General features: G+C 48.2%; 1 protein-coding gene across 1 annotated transcript in view; it reads right to left on the bottom strand.

Annotated features, from left to right (window-relative positions):
* CNTNAP1 (contactin associated protein 1) overlaps positions 1 to 19,603 on the bottom strand; it is a 40,994-nt gene that overhangs the window by 9,687 nt on the left and 11,704 nt on the right. Inside the window, exons 6-20 of the mRNA XM_083470424.1 lie at positions 18,617 to 18,801; positions 18,263 to 18,406; positions 16,743 to 17,016; positions 15,787 to 15,936; positions 14,155 to 14,326; positions 11,587 to 11,693; positions 11,377 to 11,496; positions 9,849 to 10,052; positions 7,784 to 7,940; positions 7,277 to 7,404; positions 6,972 to 7,139; positions 3,508 to 3,726; positions 2,549 to 2,788; positions 1,412 to 1,648; positions 301 to 428 (exon numbers count right to left, since the gene is read on the bottom strand). Of these exons, the coding sequence (XP_083326550.1) occupies positions 301 to 428; positions 1,412 to 1,648; positions 2,549 to 2,788; positions 3,508 to 3,726; positions 6,972 to 7,139; positions 7,277 to 7,404; positions 7,784 to 7,940; positions 9,849 to 10,052; positions 11,377 to 11,496; positions 11,587 to 11,693; positions 14,155 to 14,326; positions 15,787 to 15,936; positions 16,743 to 17,016; positions 18,263 to 18,406; positions 18,617 to 18,801 (2,633 nt within the window). The remainder of the gene's footprint in view (positions 1 to 300; positions 429 to 1,411; positions 1,649 to 2,548; positions 2,789 to 3,507; positions 3,727 to 6,971; positions 7,140 to 7,276; positions 7,405 to 7,783; positions 7,941 to 9,848; positions 10,053 to 11,376; positions 11,497 to 11,586; positions 11,694 to 14,154; positions 14,327 to 15,786; positions 15,937 to 16,742; positions 17,017 to 18,262; positions 18,407 to 18,616; positions 18,802 to 19,603) is intronic.

The raw sequence follows: 19,603 nt of genomic DNA, 5'->3' as shown, positions 1-19,603 counted from the left end.
TAATTTAACCGTTTGTCCACATGACACCAACGGGCCCACACTCCGCAGAGCAGAAAGCTGCTGGGCTACTCTCCCGTGAGGGTGTGTGTCCCTCCCTCCAGACAGTGAGAGAGCCACAGGGCCAGAGGTGAAGACCATGTGTAGTGCTCTAGGCATTGCTGAACTGCGGCATCCATCACTCAACTGAGGCTGATGGGAGTTGGGAGCCAAGCAACATCAGGGGGCTCCAAGTCCCTTCCGCCGCAAGACGCCTTTCTGCAGGCCCCTTCCCACTCGTGCAGCAAGAGGGACCCCCCTTACCTGTGTGTACAACGTTCGATTGACACGCGTGACGTTGATACTGTGTGGCTGTCCGTCGGCCACAGAGCGCGTGCTCAGGGGGTAGATGGCAGGGAGGGCGCCCAGTTGGTAGTGTAGCTGCAGGATGCCTGCAAGGGAAATGGCAACAGGTAGAAGGGGACGGCAAGGAGGAGATGGTGTTACTTTGAAACAGGAGCTCTCAAAGGCTTGCCAAACACGTGTGATGGCAAGCTTGGCCAGAACAACCAAACAAACATCTGAATATTTCAGTGTTGAGGCCTGAAAGACCTACATTGGATCTCAATACGTTTTCAAGCACAATTCAAAGTGTTGGTGCTGAACTTTAAAGCCCTAAACGGCCTCGGCCCAGTAGATCTGAAGGAGCGTCTCCACCCTCATCATCCAGCCCCGACACTGAGGTCCAGCTCCAAGGACCTTCTGTGAGAAGTGAAGCTACAGGGAACCAGGCAGAGGGCCTTCTTGGTAGTTGCACCCGCCCTGTGAAACACCCTCCCATCAGATGTCAAGGAAATAAACAACTATCTGATGTTTAGAAGACATCTGAAGGCAGCCCTGTTTAGGGAAGTTTTTAATGTTTGGTGTTTTATCGCATTTTTAATACAGTGGTACCTCGGGTTACATATGCTTCAGGTTACATACGCTTCAGGTTACAGACTCCGCTAACCAGAAATAGTACCTCGGGTTAAGAACTTTGCTTCAGGATGAAAACAGAAATCGTGCTCCAGTGGCACAGCGGTAGCAGGAGACCCCATTAGCTAAAGTGATGCTTCAGGTTAAGAACAGTTTCAGGTTAAGAACGGACCTCCGGAACGAATTAAGTACTTAACCTGAGGTACCACTGTATTCTGGTGGCAGGGGAAACCCAGCCAGATGGGCGGGGTATAAATATAGTATTATTATTAGGCCATCTGCTGTGGATGCTGTAGTTAAGATTTAGGCATTGCAGGGGGGCTGGAGTATATTATCCCTGGGAGAAATCCCTTCCAACTTTACAATTCTATGAACTATCCTGACGCCATGGCAAGATGCGTTGTCAACAAGAAAGAGGCCAGATTCGGGGGGGGCCAGGGCTAGCTCCCGTGATGCTCACCGTCCTCGCGGATCAAAATGGTCATGTAATCGTGCACAAAGGTGCTGACGTAGATCAGGACGGCGGGGGCCGAAGTGGTGCGGAAACTGAGCCACACATCCTCTCTGGTCAGGTTGTAGCCGGGGAGCGGCTGAATCGGCTGGTGGAGAATGTTGGAGAACTCCCGGACCACATGCAACGGCATCGTCATGATGTCGTAGCGGACCCAGGTGCCTTGCTCGAAGTAGGCGCCGATGTCTGCAAAAGGGGATAGATGGGGGAACACGGCAACGGTTAGGCAGAGAGTCAAAGGCCTAAGGAAAATATAATAATAATAATAATAAATTTTATTTATACCCCGCCCTCCCCAGCCAAGGCCAGGCTCAGGGCAGCTAACAAGCAATAATAAAAACAGGTTGAATGAATACAACTTAAAGACAAGATTAAAATACAACATTAAAACATTGAAACATTAAAATGCAGCCTCATCACAGGGTAGAAAGGAAAAAGTAAGAGGGGGAGGGAATCAAACTGATTCTAAGCCAAAGGCCAGGCGGAACAACTCTGTCTTACAGGCCCTGCAGAAAGAAATCAGATCCCGCAGGGCCCTGGTCTCATGAGGCAGAGCGTTCCACCAGAGTTGAAAAGGCCCTGGCTCTGGTTGAAGCCAATCTAATTTCCTAAGGGCCCGGGACCACTAGGGTGTTGCTATTTATGGACCTTGAGGCTCTCCGTGGGGCATACCGGGAGAGGCGGTCCCATAGGTACGAGGGTCCTAGGCCGTGAAGGGCTTTAAAGGTCAAAAGCAGCACCTTAAATCTGACCCTGTACTCTACCGGGAGCCAGTGCAGCTTGAAAAGCACTGGGTGAATATGCTCCCATGGCAGAGACCCCGTGAGGAGCCTCGCTGCAGCATTCTGCACCCGCTGGAGTTTCTGGGACGGCTTCAAGGGCAGCCCCGCGTAGAGCGAATTACAGTAGTCAAGCCTGGAGATGACCGTCGCATGGATCACTGTGGCCAGGTCGGGGCGGGAAAGGTAAGGGACCAACTGCTTGATGCGGCGAAGGTGGGAAAAAATCAGCCCTGTCTTCTCCGTCCTGCCCCCTCCTCGCCTCGTCACTTCACCTCAACCCTCCAGACTTGTTTAGGGCTCTCACCCAGGTTGCAGAAAGGTCCTTCAAAGGCAGAGACAGAGCAGTTGCAGGTGTAGTGGCTATAGGCCTCCAGGCAGGTGCCGTAGTTCCGGCAGGGCACCAAAGGGTTCCTGCAATGCCCGGTGCAGTTCACAAGCACCCCTTCCGTCTCGTTGGCTTTCCCCTCCAAGTTGAGGGTGACCCCGTTCATGCGCAGGCCCCGCAAGCAGCCCAAGAAGGGGCGCAGGTAGTATTCGGCAGCGCCTAAGAAAGGGGGACAGGAAATGAAAACGTTAACAGCTCCCTTGCTGGATCTAGGCAAGCTCGTTTTAAGTCTTCTGGTCCCAGTGGAAAACAGCAAGGTGTTTTTGTAAAGTCCGTTGCCTTTGAAGTTGGACAAGAACTTTAAAAAAGAATGGGGGGGAATGATAATTTATTTAGCGGACCACTGTAAGCAGATGGAAACATTAGCAGGATTTTAATCACACTTGTAATGTAACAAACACGATGGATTCAAAATGGAGATTATGGAATAATATGCAATTATAAATGTTGACAACAGGACCCATGGAGGGGATGGGGGGGGGTTTCGAGATTCAGAGAAATCTCTATATATGGTGATGCATTTGGTAATGTGATAGATTTTTACATGTAAAATCAAATATATATATATATATTTTTAAATGAACCTAGAGGTTTTTAGCTATGGAAATAAAGTTTTTAACAAATAAAATGAAGAGGATGGTGAAGATAATAAAGCTAGATTTTCACCACCCACACACACACACACACAAAAATGAGATATTGACTGTTACAAAAACTGAGCTGGCTGAGCTTTTTCATATTGATGAGTAAGCTGTATTGAGCCTGGTTCTAGTTTGAGGTGATCAACAATGAAAGAACCTTGTCCAATAGGGTCTCTCTCTCTCCCTCTTTCTTTCTTTCATTCATTCATTCAGACCACCCTGCCCATCCTCACTCACCCACATAGAGAGGCTTCGTGAGGTTCATGTGAATGAAGGTCTGGGGAGGGGCTGCTCGCACAACCCAGGGCATCCGGTCAACCCTCATCCGAGCCAGCTTCACGTTGATCTCCGCCCTGACCTCGTGCCACTCGTTGTCGTTGTAGGGCATGTCCCGGTGAACTGTCAGGTTCTCGTCCCCGTTGCCAATGTCGTATATGAATACCAGATCTCGGGTAGCTAGAAAACGGCAGCAGGAGAGAGGTGTCACACCACCGCTGCCTTCCAGGAGCATTGGGCGTAGTGGCGCGGCGAGCCAGGGCACCAAGCGGAGAGTCCGGGGAGGGGAGAGCAGGGAGGTAAGCGAGGCGGAGCGGGGGCTTGGTGCCTGTGCGCCTCCAGCGCCCGTCGGAGGCGTGAAGGCTCCGGGTGCTTTCCCACAGTCGGGAGCTCTCTCTCCTGGCTCCGCAACACACCATCTCCTCGGCTGCGTGGTGTGTGCTTGCATCCCAAGCTTTGCGCATCATAAACGTGACTCTACCACTGCTCCCCTCGTCTAGGTAAAGGTAAAGGGACCCCTGACCATTAGGTCCAGTCGTGAACGACTCTGGGGTTGCGGCGCTCATCTCGCTTTACTGGCCGAGGGAGCTGGTGTTTGTCCGCAGACAGTTTTTCCGGGTCATGTGGCCAGCATGACTAAGCCGCTTCTGGCGAACCAGAGCAGCGCACGGAAACGGCGTTTACCTTCCCACCTGAGCAGTACCTATTGATCTACTTGCACTTTGACGTGCTTTTGAACTGCTAGGTTGGCAGGAGCTGGGACAGAGCAACAGGAGCTCACCCCGTCGTGGGGATTCGAACCGCTGACCTTCTGATCGGCAAGTCCTAGGCTCTGTGGTTTAACCCACAGCGCCACCCACGTCCCGCTCCCCTGGTCTACTCTACCTCAAAAGATCCCCGCGCTTGAGGCTACACGCTGCAACTGCTGCCCCCAGCACCCCTCCCTCTTTCCCCTGCTTCTCCACTGCCTTGCACAGAGCCTGCCTCCTCCCGCTGCCCCCACCACCTCTGCACACCTTCACACGAACCGCGTTTCCTTCCCTCCCAGTCATGCTCTCTCCTCCCTTCCTCCCCAAGCAAGTACGGCGAGACTGCGGCTTCTCTGCTGTGGCAACGTGGATGGCCCAGCTTGCTTTGCCTGTCCCCATCACGCCCGGCTGCCCAGCCTCTCACCATGATCCCACCGTGGGAGCCAATGGCCAGCCACACTCGAGCAGCACAGGGCAGCAGTGTGAGGGCGGGAGCAGGCTTTCCTAAAAAGGTCAACAACTTTGAGGTCCCCCCCCCCCTAAAAAGGCTGACAACTCTGGGAAACGGGGGGGGTAGGGCGCTGGAGGGATCTTTGCACCACGGCGCCGGATATGCTTAAGACGGCCCTGACCAGGAGGGAGGGTCTCTGCTCCTTCAGACAGCTATGCTTTGGGGGGCCCTAAATTATGCTACCTCCATCTTCCTGGATTCACTGCCTGCTGAGTATAAGCACAAAAGGGAGTGGCATGTCTTTTTCGGAGACCGTAGCCCTGATGATTTCCTACAGCCACCCTGTAACTCCAGTCCTAAAGGATCTACACTGGCTCCCAGTATGTTTTGGAACACAATTCAAAGTGTTGGTGCTGACCTTTAAAGTCCTCAATGGCCTTGGTCCTATATACCTGAAGGAGTGTCTCCAACCCCATCGTTCAGCCCAGACACAGGTCCAGCTCCGAGGGCCTTCTGGCAGTTCCCTTACTGCAAGAAGTGAAGCTACAGGGAACCAGGCAGAGGGCCTTCTCGGTAGTGGCACCCACCCTATGGAACACCCTTCCATCAGATCTCAAGGAGATAAAGAACTATATGACTTTTAGGAGACATCTGAAGGCAGCCCAGTATAGGAAAGTTTTTAATGTTTGATGTTTTGCTGTGTTTTTAATATTTTGTTAGTAAAAGCGAGATGAGCGCCGCAACCCCAGAGTCGGTCACGACTGGACCTAATGGTCAGGGTTCCCTTCTCGGCCGCGGCTCCAATCTGGTGGAACGCTCTGTCACAAGAGACTAGGGCCCTGCGGGACCTGACATCCTTCCGCAGGGCCTGCAAGACAGAGCTGTTCCACCAGGCCTTTTGTCAGGGCGCAGCCTGACCCCCTCCTCTGGCAATCTGCACAAAATTTTGCTTGATGGTTGCCATTAATTTGATTTTAATTTGATTTAATTAATTTTATGAATGTTTTAGAATGTTGAGCTATGTTGATTGTTGTTAGCCGCCCTGAGCCCAGCTTCGGCTGGGGAGGGCGGGATATAAATAAAATTTATTATTATTATTATTATTTACCTTTTTACCCAGAGTGGCTGGGGCAACCCAGTTAGTTGGGCAAGGTACAAATAATAGAATTAATATTATTATTAATAATATTACTTAGATGAATCAAGATTCCGTTTCCAAGCAATACATCCTTTGTTCTCCATCTCGTTCACATTTCTAACAGTGTTAGGGCCCGTCTGCACCGCACATTTAAAGCAGTATCATACTACTTTTAGCAACCATGGCTTCCTTCAGAGAATCCTGGGAACTATAGTTTGCTAAAGGTGCTGAGAGTTGATAGGACACCCCTATTCCCCTCACAGAGCTACAATTCTCAAGAGTGGTTTAACAGTCGATCCCTCTCCCCAAGAAACTTTGGGGACTGCAGTTCTGTGAGGGGAGAACACCCAGCACCCTTAACAAACGCCATCTCCCATAATTCTTTGAGGGGGAACCCTATTTAAAGTTATTTGATGCCACTTCAAATGTACCATGCGGACGGAGCCCTACATTTTGCACACCACTGGGATTGGGCAAAGTGCCAATACATTCAATATCTGTCTAAGAAGGCCTCTCAGACTACTCCCACTGCCTCGAGTTCCCAATTCCTGTCAGTTTGCATTTCTTAGTACAGAAAGTATTGATCTGCTGTGTAGAGATCTTTCCTATTCTACTTAATTTAAGAGGGTTCTGGAAGCTTCTGGAAGCTTCTCTGTGTGAAAGAAACTTCATGATGTTTGGGTTATTCCTTCAGAGAAGCTGAATACAGCTGGTTTAAACTGGTTCTCTTATCTCTTCTGACTATAATAAGAGGCCAGAAGGACCCTGAGTTTCACTTTCTCTCTTCCTTCTGGTGTGGTGTTCTGTACATAGTATATATAGTATTAAGGTTTAGCCTTATTATAAGTTATTGTAAGTCTTCTGCAACTGGATTTCTTATGGACAGGGCCAATCCTGAATGTATTGGATTTGGGACCATTATGCTCATTTGCCTTCAGTAGCAGTAAAGCTCTGCTGGATGAAATATAATTGCCTCTGGTCTATTTTTTGGGAATCCTGCAACGTGTTTAAGTTCTTACTCTGCTAACTATACATTGGGATCTACTCTGGATCAATACTGAGTGGGATTTCAATGACGATTCCGTACTGTTAAGCTCCACACGGATGTAGTTCTTCGGCCCGATGTTCTCCAGGAAAGTGCCAGAGGGGGCAGAAGTCTTGAAGAAGAAGCTGATATCCAGGCTGTAGTTGACTTGGAAAGTGGGGAAGATCAAAGCCATTCCCCGGACGAAAGAAACGGTATTCCAAGAGTTGCCTGCAAATCGTAGGAAGTCCGTTATTAGCGCATGTAAAAATGGGTGCGAGCCCCATCCCGTCCTCCCTCAGGGGCCCTCCATCCATTCCGATAGACACATGAGGGAACGGCATCCGTATCCTCAGGCCGCTACTCACGGTCGCCATAGCAACGCAACGGGCCCACGTAGAATTGGGCCTCCGACCCGGTGCGGTTCGTGTCGCTGATCACCACCTGCGTGACTGGAAGATGGTCGACAAAATTCAGCAGCCCTTTATCTGCCCGCCTGGAAGAGAGAGAGAACAATGTGTTAAGTTGTGGGTGAACATATCAGACGACACAGCAATTCTTCAAAGAGCTCTTGTTTATTCACAGGCCAGAACAGAACTGAACTGAAGGGTTCAGCCAGCCTGCTTATATAGAGCTCCAGTACAACGTAACTGTAACAACTTTCTGTAACTATCCAATCACTGAACGTCACTTTCGATCCCTTATTTGCATGTGGACCTGAACTATTTACAGTATCCCCCTGCTGGCCCAGGGTGAGAACTTCAGTACATAACACCATGGTTGTGGGAAACTGGGCCCGCTATCAGTTAGGGATATACGTTTCGCACCCGCCACCATGACCACCCAAGGCCCTCCTTGGAGGGAAGAGGGCTCACCACATGGCATGGTCCGCATCGCAGTTGCAGTAGAAACGGGGGTCAGCGCAGTTCTTATCCATGCCGCAAGCGCAGCGCCCTAGCCCTGGGGGAGAGCCCCCCCAGTAGTAATGGCGCTCTTCGTTGCGGCCCATCCAGAAGCTCAGCGGCATCCCAGCTAAGGAAGAACGAGAGAGCCTGTCAGAGGGAGATCTCACAGAGCCTGCTCTCAGGCAGACGGAAAAACATAGCTATCAACCTTCCCTTTTTTGCGGGAAATTCCTTTATTCCAGCGCCGTTTCCCCGCTGCTATCCCGGATTGTTAGATATCCCGTAGACTGTCCCTGCGGCAGGTGAGGCTTCTGATCCCTTATTTTCGAGGCTGCTGATCCCTTATTTTCAAATCTGAAAGTTGACAGCTATGCGGCAAAACTACCACCTGCTGAATCAGGCCAGAGGTCCATTTAACCCACTCCGCTGCCTCTGCATACCAAACTTACGTTTTCATTCAGATATCTAACACAACCTGAAGATCTCTTCCTAGTAAAGATCTCCTCTGTTTAGGGGGGTTGCCTGCATTCTGTGACAACAGTGCCATCGGGTAATGCAAAGCTCAGCACCCTGAATTTTTTTCAGCCGTGAATACTTTTTTATATATATATACTTTTCAAGTTTATACATTTCATTAGTTTTACAATCAATTCCACATTTCAAAATTCGACTTTCTTCCCTTTCTGCGGTCCCTTATTATTATTTGTCAATATCATCTGCATATTGAAATTCATTTCACTTGCTCATTTAATTATCTACTATAAATATTCACTCTTGTGAAATTGCAGGTTGTTACAATAATCCTGATAATGTTTTTATCTGTTTGCAATTTATCTGTAAATATTCAATAAACCGTTTCCATTCTTTTATAAAAAAAAGTTTGCTATCTTTATTTTTTATTCCTCTGGTAAGTTTTGCCATTTCTGCATATTCCATGAGTTTTTGTATCCATTCTTCCTTTACTGGGATTTCTGCTTCTTTCTGCTTTGGGGCAAGTAGCATTCTTGCTGCTGTAGTAGCATACATAAATAAATTTCTATACAATTTTAGGTAGTTCTGTCCCTATAATTCCCCAAAACTTGAAAGTATTCATGCTCCCATGCTCCATGCTTCTTTGGGGAGCATGAATACTTTCACGTTTCTAGTCCTGGTGGAGGAAAAGATCAACCTCAAAGTGGAGTGAGCAATGCCTAGTGAATCATCTGAAGGCTCAAGAGAGGTGTTGGAACAGGTGGCATTCCAGGGCTTGGCTCAGCCCTTGGACCCATCTGAAAGAAACAGTGGTTTACCTGCAACAACAGTCCTTCTGGGAGGGACGCCGGTGGCGCTGTGGGTTAAACCACAGAGCCTAGGACTTGCCGATCAGAAGGTCGGCGGTTCAAATCCCTGCGACGGGGTGAGCTCCCGTTGCTTGGTCCCTGCTCCTGCCAACCTAGCAGTTCGAAAGCACGTCAAAGTGCAAGTAGATAAATAGGTACCGCTCCGGCGGGAAGGTAAATGGCATTTCCGTGCGCTGCTCTGGTTCGCCAGAAGCGGCTTAGTCATGCTGACCACATGACCCGGAAGCTGTACGCCGGCTCCCTCGGGCAATAAAGCGAGATGAGCGCTGCAACCCCAGAGTCAGCCACGACTGGACCTAATGGTCAGGGGTCCCTTTACCTTTACCTTTTACAGTCCTTCTGAGTGGCTGCCTGCACACAGAGCCCCATCTCCGATGCCCAACACCCCCATCTAGCATGGCCAATGGGATGATGGGAGTTGTAGTTTAGCACCAGCTGGAAGGCACCAACTTGGGGAACGATGGCACGGAAGGTAGGGCAAGGTACCCACCGAAAACATGAGCCTAACTTTGGAAGTTTCCCACTTGAGAAAATCACAGGTTCTGCACAGGGACCAGGGAGAAGAGGCAGAACAAAAACAAGCCACCTGGAATGGTTCGATTTTAGCAAATTTCAAATTTTAGCAGGTGCTAAAAGCGAAACCCACACAGCACCCGAGGGTGCAGCCGTGCAGCTCCGTCCACCTGGTCACTCACTCTGGGTGTTGAGCAGGCGAGAGAAGTAACAGCGGAACTCAATTTGCTGCTCGCAGTACTCGGAGGCGTTGGCCAGAGCCGACACCTCGCTCCACGAGGCGTTCCAGTAGTCCACAGTGCCCAGGAAAGGCCTTTCAGGGCTGTAACCGGTCACTCGTGTGACCCAGTATCGATTGTGCCAGATGATGGTCCAAGCCCGGTCCTCTGGAAGGCAGAAAGGGTGCAAAACGAGTGTGTGACAGGAAAAACAACTGCCCCCCCCCATGCAATGGAGACAGTGGCCTGCAGGGCTGGCTGTGGAAACCCTTTGAGGGCAGGCAGAGTGGCCTTTCTGTAGCCAGCCTACAGAGCCAGCCTGCAGCAGAAGACCTTACAAAAGCTGAATGATCGATCAGCCTAGCCCAGTGCTGTCTACACTGGCTGGCAGGATTTCAGGCCTGGGTAACCCCGTCCCTACTTCAAGATGCTAGGAATCGCACCAGGTGCCACAACTCGTCAAGGTTCGAGTTGATGTAGCTCAGTACAGAGAGGCAGAGGCAATTGACTGTGAAGCTAACTCCTTATTCAAGGATACGGCATACAACTCAGCAACAATTCCCAGTAGGTCTTGCCAGAGAAGTTGCCAGGACTGAAGGCCCCTGCCCTCCACCCCGTCTAAGGCTCCTCCTCTCCCAGATGTTTCCCAAGCAGTCTCAAACTGTGTCTGCGCACCTCTGGCCTCTGTTCTGCTCTTATTATCCTGCGCGTTCTTGGAGACCAGCAGGGAGGTGACCTTGTCGCAGCTGAAGAGGGAGACTCCCATGATTCTTCAGCAGCCTCTTGAACCCCCCTCCTCTGCTTCATCCTCTGAGTCTGAACTGCTCCCTGTCACCGGCTCTCCCTGCTCACTAAACCCCGTTGCCCCTTCAGCATCCAGTTCTCTCTCTGACCTCTCCTCAGTGTCCCATCACCAATCCCCGGCCTCTGATCCTTCCTCCTCTGGGGTTTCCCTTGGGGCTCCCACCACTCCTCTTCGGTCCAGCCAGTCCCCGACACCTCTCACCTCCATTATGCTTCTGGCCTTTTCCATTTGCCATTTTTTAAAAGTGCTCTCTGCCGCAACACTTGTTGCTATTTAGACGAGCAGCAAAATACAGCCGGTAATGTTTTTTCATGCGATGCCACATTCCATAGATCAGCAACAATATAGAAAAGCAGCGTTCCAGGAAAGGAAAGGGCGTTGCTTGCCGATATTCAGCATAAAAATTATACACTACCCCTTTGCAAAATTTAGATTACAAGCTGAAGATTTCTATTGTAAAGCTTTCAGGTTCTGACATATTCTCTTTCAACAGTTTTTGCACAGCGCCTGGGCTGCTTGGGCATCTAAATAATATATTGGTAGAGTCTGGCTCATTTTGCTCAGTGATGATGGCTTTGCTCTCTGCATATACTCCAAGACTCCCTTTTCTTTTCGCTGCTGTGCCTATTCCAGCCTGCACTGAACGCCCCCTGATAAAGACCAGTATCCCACACATTTCCACCATACCTCGAATATCACAGTAGACGTAAAAGGGTTTCAGGGGCCCGCTGCCGTCCGGGTCAATGGTGTAGTTTCCAGATACTTTGCCGCTGAGTCGGTAGGCCTCGCAGCTTTCCTTGTAAACGGCTGCAAGGTTTAAGAAGGAAGTGAAGGGTCAGCACTCGTGTGGTCAGCACCTCAAGCTCTCCCTTCCCCTCCCCATCCTCAGGGCCTCACGTGTGTGGCAGGTCTCCCCCTTGTAGCCCGTCAAGTCGCAGATGCAGGTGAAGTCATCCCAGGACTGGATACAGCGGCTTCCATGTTCGCACATGTTGGGAGTGCACCTGGCATGACATGAGAAGCAAGCTGGCACCAGAGAAAGGGACTCCCCATCGCAGCAGGGATCCAAGCCTCCTCCTCAAGAGGTGCAGAGGGTGGCAACACGAGAACGGGGCCTTCTCTGCAGCGGCTCCCTCTCTGTGGAATGCTCTCCCCAGGGAAGTTTGCCTGGCGCCTTCATTATACACCTTTAGGTGCCCGGCAAAAACGTTCCTTTTTAACCAAGCCTTTGGTGGATTTGATTGACATCCGATGCCCTTTTAAAACATGGTTGGGGGTGGTAATTGGGTTGCTGTTTTTATTTTGATTATATATTTTGTGGTTTTGTGTTCTGTGAGCTGTCCTGAGACCTCAGGATATAGGGCGGAATATAAATTCAATCAATCAGTCAAGCTTCCTGGTACACCATCTCTTTTCTAGTTTGTTGGCAAGATAACTGCCACTCCTGAAACATCAAAAACTACCCCTCTTGCCTGGCGCTTTTGACTTCACCTTCGGCAAAGGCAATACCCACAGTAAGCTCATAGGCAGGGCATGATTGTGATCATTAATATTATTTATTAAATTTACGTCCGTTGAAAGATCACAGGGCAGTTTACAACATTAAAGCATGATGGCACTGCCAGCCTCCTGCAGTGGGACCTGCAACATAACATGGCAGTGTGGCACACTTCTGCCAGTCTGCCCTCCTTCCAGGAGACCCCATTCCATCTCCATTCAAGATTTTCAATTCTCCCACCCCCAGACACTGACTACTGAACACCCTGGGGTAGTTTTCTTCAGGGGCATTTGCTCCATTTGTGATATGTAACACAAGCAGTCAAGTACAACACTTCCTGTTTGCCCAGAGTGGACAAACAGGGGGGTGTTACTCCACAGCCAGGAGGACTTCCTGTCACACCTGGTCTGGAGCGTCCTCCCCCTGCGTGTGACCAGGTTGGTGGGTGTGATCCTGGGAGACCCCATAAAAGGGGCTGGTTACGCAGACACCTCCCTTCTTCTTCCTCTTGATACTGAAGTATTTTGCTGTCTGCTGGCTCTCAGCCACCAGGACATGGGCTCATTCCCATATGGGATGAACTCAAACCCTCTTCTGTAACTCTAAGCTAAAGCCTGCCTTCTGGGATCCAACCGTGAACTGAATGTGAGTAAACTTCTTATTACTTTTAAAAGAAGACTGTTGTGTCTTTACTCTTTTTTGGGAGGGATAAAAGGAGACTTACCAGGAACCAAACCCAAGCTGAACAAAGCCACATAGGATTGCTTAAGTATAGAGATTCAAACGAATCCACCAACTAGCTTCCTGAGATATATTGTGGAGAATGCACTCTGCTGCTCACTCACAAGCATGAGTTAGGAAGGATACTATTAAATCAATATATCCTCTCCTAGTATCTACAACATCCCTTAAAATTTTTTATAAAGAATCTGTGTGTTTCCCCCAAGTTCCTTAACCTTTTCCTCCACTTTCATGATAATTTTAGATGGTCCTTTCCCCACCCTCAAAGGTTCTTTGAGATGGAGGCGATCAAAAAGTAACTGTTTTTTTGCAGGCAAAAGATCCAATCTCTCTAAACTGGTGCTATGACATCTGCTAGGTTATTTTCAAGCCCTTTCCTGAGGAACAGGAGTAGGCATAGCAGACAAGATGCACCTTCCGAGTCCAGCATGAACCATTTTCCCCAAGCGTCCCCCAAAGCTTGCCGAGACCAGATTGAAGAATACAAAAACATTTCTCCTCCATCTGGACAAGGAAGTCCACAGCTTGCCTGCCTTCAAGAAAACATATTGAGGGAGCTACAGAGAGAAGAGGAAGGAGCCTATTATGAGAGGCAGGCCAGAGTGGTTTTTCTCAGAGGAGAAGTTCTCCCAGGTGGGGGGCAGGAAGACTCAACTCTCTGAGGCCTACATAGATATATTTATAATTTTATGAGGAGCATATAAGGGTTATTATTAATGTATCTTTCTTTTTCTCTAGTTTTTTCTGTTTGTTTTTTTATTATTCTTTTTGGTTTAGTTTGAATTTAATGGTCTATTAAATTTAATGGTCTATGTTTAGGGAAGTTTTTAATGTCTGATGTTTCAATGTGTTTTTAATCTTTTGTTGGAAGCCGCCCAGAGTGGCTGAGGAAACCCAGCCAGATGGGCAGGGTATGTATAAATAATACACTACAATACAATACAATACAATACAATGCAATACAATAATATAGTTGAAAACCTTCAATAAAATTAAAAGAATTAAAAATTAAATGATGTGTGAGTGAGCTTTCTGGGCATCTCCCATGCAAGCACTGGTCTGGACCCACACACTCTCAGAGCATCCCCTGGGTTCCTACCATGCTATTTCTATAGGCTTGGCCCAAACACACAGCAGGGAGAACCAGCTAGACCTCATCCCCTGGTCTTGCCAGCCGAAGCCACCATCTTCTGCCCAGCCCAGAACTGCCACTCCGGCAAGCGTACCTGTCTGTGATGCCACACACGTTGAAGTACACCTCAAAGTACTTGCCGAGCCGGTGCAGACGGACCATATCTAACTCGATGGGCTGCCGGTCCACGCTGACCATCTGCATGCACCCATGGAAGGCCGTTTGGTTGGAGGCACAGCCGGTACGAGAGGCTGGCTTGGGGCAGCCTAGGAAAGACGTAGCGACCATCAAGCAAAAGGGGGAAATTCCTCTGTTACAGTTCACGAAACAGAAACAAAAAAAGTGCGTGGATGAGGAAATAACATGATGTCCTGTGTATTATATGTGGGATGTGGGTCGCGCTGTGGGTTAAACCACAGAGCCTAGGACTTGCCGATCAGAAGGTTGGCGGTTCGAATCCCCGCAACAGGGTGAGCTCCCGTTGCTTGCTCCCTGCTCCTGCCCACCTAGCAGTTCGAAAGCACGTCAAAGTGCAAGTAGATAAATAGGTACCACTCCAGCGGGAAGGTAAATGGAGTTTCCATGCACTGCTCTGGTTCGCCAGAAGCGGGTCAGTCATGCTAGCCACATGACCCGGAAGCTGTACACCGGCTCCCTCGGCCAATAAAGCGAGATGAGCGCCGCAACCCCAGAGTTGTCCGCACCTGGACCTAATGGTCAGGGTTCCCTTTACCTTTACTATTGTACATTTAGTTTGCAATGCATTTTGCTTTTGGTCTTCTTCTGTCCTGTTCTTTTTACTTTGGAGGTGATGGCACTGATGACTAGCCCCCATTTCTAGAACAGTCCTCCTTAGTCTACGCTCCTCCTTTCCATGACCATGAGATTTAGCTAGGCCTCGTTCCAACACCTTCAAACTTCAATTTGCACCTAGATTAAAATGGCTTAAAACGACTGAGCCGTTTGTTCCTCTTTTCATTTTTATTATTTATTAAATGTATGGTTCACTTTCCCCCCCAAGGTAACTCAGAACAGCTTACAATACATGTGCCTGGCTGCCTCCCCATCTCTTCTCAGGTGCCTCCCTTAATAGTTGTTCTCAAAAGCAGTACATCAGCAGGCAGCTCCCGTGGACCCATAGAGCTTGCTGCTGTCAGGGGCTGGACTGAGGAGGAATGGTGGGGGTCACTGCCCCTTCTCCCAAACCTTCCCGAGAACAAGAGGACATTATAGATTTAGAACAGTGGTTTGCAGAAGGTCATAGTTCAGAGGCTGCAGAGGGGAGAAGCTGGGGAATATTGGGGGAGCAGCAGGAAGAAGAAGCAGCCCCAGGGAGAGACAGCTTACAGACTCAGTGTCTTTGGAAAGCATTCCTGACCCCCCTCTCCCAGAACCAGACGAGCATTGAGGATAGTAGAACAAAAAGCTCAGAGGCAGAAAGCTCAGATTAGCCAGCGCAGGGGTGACAGAGAACAGAAGAGACGCCAAGAGACTTGGAGCAATGCCATTATCTAGGGGATACTGCATACCTTCGTGTCTCTCTGTGAATATTGAATAAATTACTTGGTAACAACTTTTATTGTTTCTCTTCTTCTTGGCTGCTATGTGGGAGGGATAGGATTCCCCGAAGCCTGACGACTGCCTATTAGTTAACCAACCATCAGCCCACCCTCTTGGGAAAAAATGACCAGTTCCCCCTTTAACCCTTAACCAGCCCAGAACCCACCTCCAAAGAAGTACTGGTTCCCCGTGCGCAACTGAATGTCTCTGTCAACGCGGAAGCTGGCGTCATTCTGGTCATCGATGGTGATGACGGCCATGGTTTCGCGCACCATCAAGGCCACCGAATGCCAGAAGCCATCATTCAAGCGATATCCTGTGGGTGGAGGGACACGAGGGGATAAGATTCCTCAGACTCCTCACGTTGGAGCCACGGGTCCCCACATCTAGGGCCACCAAAGCCCACAATGAAATATCTGCTACCTTGAGTGATTCCGATGACACAATGCAACAGAATGCATATTTTTTAAAAACGAAAAACAAAAAAAACACAAACGGCATGCTAGGTTGCATTCATCCGTTTTGCCTCCAGGGCAGGCATTTTAAAGTTTCACCTCAAAACAATTACAGTGGTACCTTGGTTCTCAAACTTAATCCGTTCCGGAATTCCGTTCCAAAACCAAAGTGTTCCAAAACCAAGGCGCGCTTTCCCATAGCAAGGAATGCAAAAAGGACTAATCCGTTCCAGACTTTTAAAAACAACCCCTAAAACAGCAATGTAACATTAATTTTACTATCTAACGAGACCACTGATTCATAAAATGAAAGCAATAAACAATGTACTGCAGTCATACAATCAATCCATAAGTAGTTGAACTGGGTTCCACACAGTCAAGAAAACAAGACAAAAAAGAGCCGCAAAAACAAAAATGCAAAATAAATAGCAAAAACAGACAGATCTCAGCGTAACACTTGGAACGGAAGCATGGCACTCAAATCGGAAGTGTAGCACTCAAATTGGAAGTGTAACACTCAAAATGGAGCATGTTCGGCTTCCAAAAAACGTTCGCAAACCAGAACACTTATTTCTGGGTTTGCAGCGTTCGGGTTCCAAGTTGTTCAACCACTATCCAAGGTACCACTGTAGAAGAAAACCGTCCCTCCTCCGTCCCCTCCCCATACCTGCCGCAAACTCCAGCTTCTTGGTCTTCGTTTTGGTTTTCGGCTGAGCGATGGTCACGTTGATCTGCCCGTCGCTCAGCACCATCTCGAGCCAGCCCAGGTCGTCTGCAAAGGATGTGTACATGAGCAGCCCCACAACGTCCCAGGTCCGGAAGCTGAAGCTGACGGCCAGCTGATTGCGGCGCGGGTACCCGGGCACCTGCAAGAAGTTGTTGACCCCAGCGAAGGTGAAGGGGAACAAGAGGTTGTCTCGACAGTAGTCACCCAAGTGGCCCTGAAACAAAGGAGGAGACAGTTAAGGAGGTGGCTTGGTTGCTGTTCCATCACAGCAGGGCCATATGCTCCTGTGACTGCGCTGTGCAGCAGATGGACTTATTAACAGGCACACAACTCTGCAGGTTGCAAATCTCTGGCTTCTTTTGGAATAAAATTAATGTTATCATGTTTTTGGTGCTAAGAACAGGGCAGTGCCTGAAGTAGCCTCGCATGTAGGTGGAAACAGAGGCGTAACTCCACTCGGCGTTCTCATTCCATTTACTCCTTCGACTTTCTTTCCTTTTTTTAAATATGATTTTTATTAAATTTTATGTTTTACAATTTCAGATAAACATTTTACATACTTAAGGTATCGATGACTTCCCCTCTTCTCTTTCTGTGGTTCATTTTACGTATCTTATATCCCTGCATGTTTTACAAAAACTACACCAATCGGTTTTCCATTATTGCAGCCATCAAAACTTAGTTACACTGTTGAATTTATCTTAATGCTGCCAGCGTTGTCAGCTGTGCACAATTATTTTCCATATATTCGAGAAACGTTTTCCAATCTTCTTTAAACGTATGTTCTTCTTGTTCTCATATTCTGTATGTTAAGTCTGCAAGTCGTGCATATTTTGTCAATTTAAGTTGCCAATCTTCTTTGGTTGGGACCTCCCTTCTTTTCCATTTTGGGGCTAAGAAAACACAGGCTGGGAAAATGTCAATAAGGTCAACTGCAAGCCCTACTTCTCAGCTGTTTAGAACCTCAAACTTCAAGATGCAATTGCATCACCCAAAATTGCAAATGTGCAATCGCAAAATACATGCAACATTCAGCAAGGAATAAGGGTCCACCTTTCTGTTCAGGTGCTATTTTTATCTTCCTGAAGCAGCTCTTCTTACAGAAAAATGAGCTGCAGCCATACACTTTATACAACATTGTCCTTTTCTCTCTCAGTTGCTCCCCACTGAACAGGTGATGGGCAGCAGACCCAGAGGAAAATATGTCTGGGGGCTGAATATGCAGGCATCTCTATAAAAGTCTACTTGCTTCTGAATTTACTAGAGAGAGAAAATAACAGAAGTGCAGAGGGCTGCATGGTCATTGCTAGCCTCATAATAGAATAAGTATAGAGCCCTACATTTGGACTATTATCAGCTGCTTCCGCAGTCTCAGCAAATATCTGCAACAGAGTCAGGGGCAACTAAACAAAGTTCTCTCTCTCTGTTTTTGCAGACCCCCGCAACACGTTCATCCTCACCTCGATCCTAATAGACGGTTTACGACGTCTTGCCAAGTTGCTGATATAGACCAAATTGTAGGCAATGTTTTCCATGCAGCCACGGAAGTTTGGCCGATAGACAAGGCGCTGCTTCTCATAGTTCATTATTCCCCCAAAGAAGATCTGCAGAAGTCAAAGAAACCCAGAGGGGATCAAATATGTAAGGCTGGGAAACACTGAAAGGTCCCAGCAGGGACCTCTGCCATGGAGAAAGGGAGAAGAGCAGGGTTCAATTTGCGGCTTAAATTTAAAATCTCCAATCAGGGCATCGCAAGTGTAAACCCCTGGCAGAGCTGGGAGCAGCTGCCCACCATGCCATGCCATCCCAATCACCTCTTTGTCCAGGTCAAGCTGATCAAACTCTCCGTTAAGGCGGTACTGCAAGACCTCCCCGTCCAAGCTGAAATTGACAAATCGCCTGTAGCGGTCGATGCGAACTTGGTGCCAGTGTTGGTCATCCAAGAGACTTCCCAGTTTCATAATCGTCTCCCCTCCGCTCATGTTTAGTGAGCTGTTGCCTGGGGAGCAGAAACAGCATGTCAACAGGATGCGGGAGATATTGTCCGCAGAAGAGCAGAGCCAAGTCATTTGAGTTCTTTCAGTGCCCCTCTGAAATCCAACTTTTGGCCTTGGTTATTACCCATGAGCAGAAGACAGGCAAAGAATGCTGTTTTTATGTACTGAAAGAAAATTCCCAGAAAACTGAGCAAAAGGTCAATTCTGAAGCTGCAACTCAGGAATTTGGGTGGCTGAATAACACTCTTCCATGAAACCTGCAGATCTCTGAATCGAAGGACTTTTTAAACTGATCCAACAGCTTTTAGGGCATTTTAAACTGATTTTTTTATTATTTACATTATCATTAATTGTCATATTTTTTTGTTTCCTTTTAAAACAGCATTATTTGTCTATGCTCTATTGGCCTCTAGGTTGGATTAGGTCTTCTGTTGTACACTATTTACTACAAAGCTTGATGACTAAGCTCTTTAGCGACAAAACACTAGGTTACCAGAACAACGTCCAAGCACTGAACCACTGATACATTACAAGTGGACCATTTATTACCATGTTTGCCATTGTTCAAGATAAAATCTATTTTGGAAAGAGAAGAAATGAGCACTGAATCACTGACATATTACAAGGGAACTCTTTATTTACTGTGTTTGCTATTGTTTAAAATAAAACCTATTTGGGAAAGAAACTACTTTTGCCATTTTTGGGGACGTTCATTGTTTGTTTACAGAAACAGTGGTACCTCGGTTGTTGAACATAATCCATTCCGGAACACCATTTGACTTCCGAAATGTTCGGCAACTGAGG

This window comes from Podarcis liolepis, assembly GCF_965112155.1.
Source record: "Podarcis liolepis genome assembly, chromosome: 13".
In the NCBI taxonomy this organism is placed as follows: domain Eukaryota; kingdom Metazoa; phylum Chordata; class Lepidosauria; order Squamata; family Lacertidae; genus Podarcis; species Podarcis liolepis.
The sequence above is the reverse complement of the archived record's forward strand: the minus strand, read 5'-3'. Positions and strand labels throughout refer to the sequence as shown.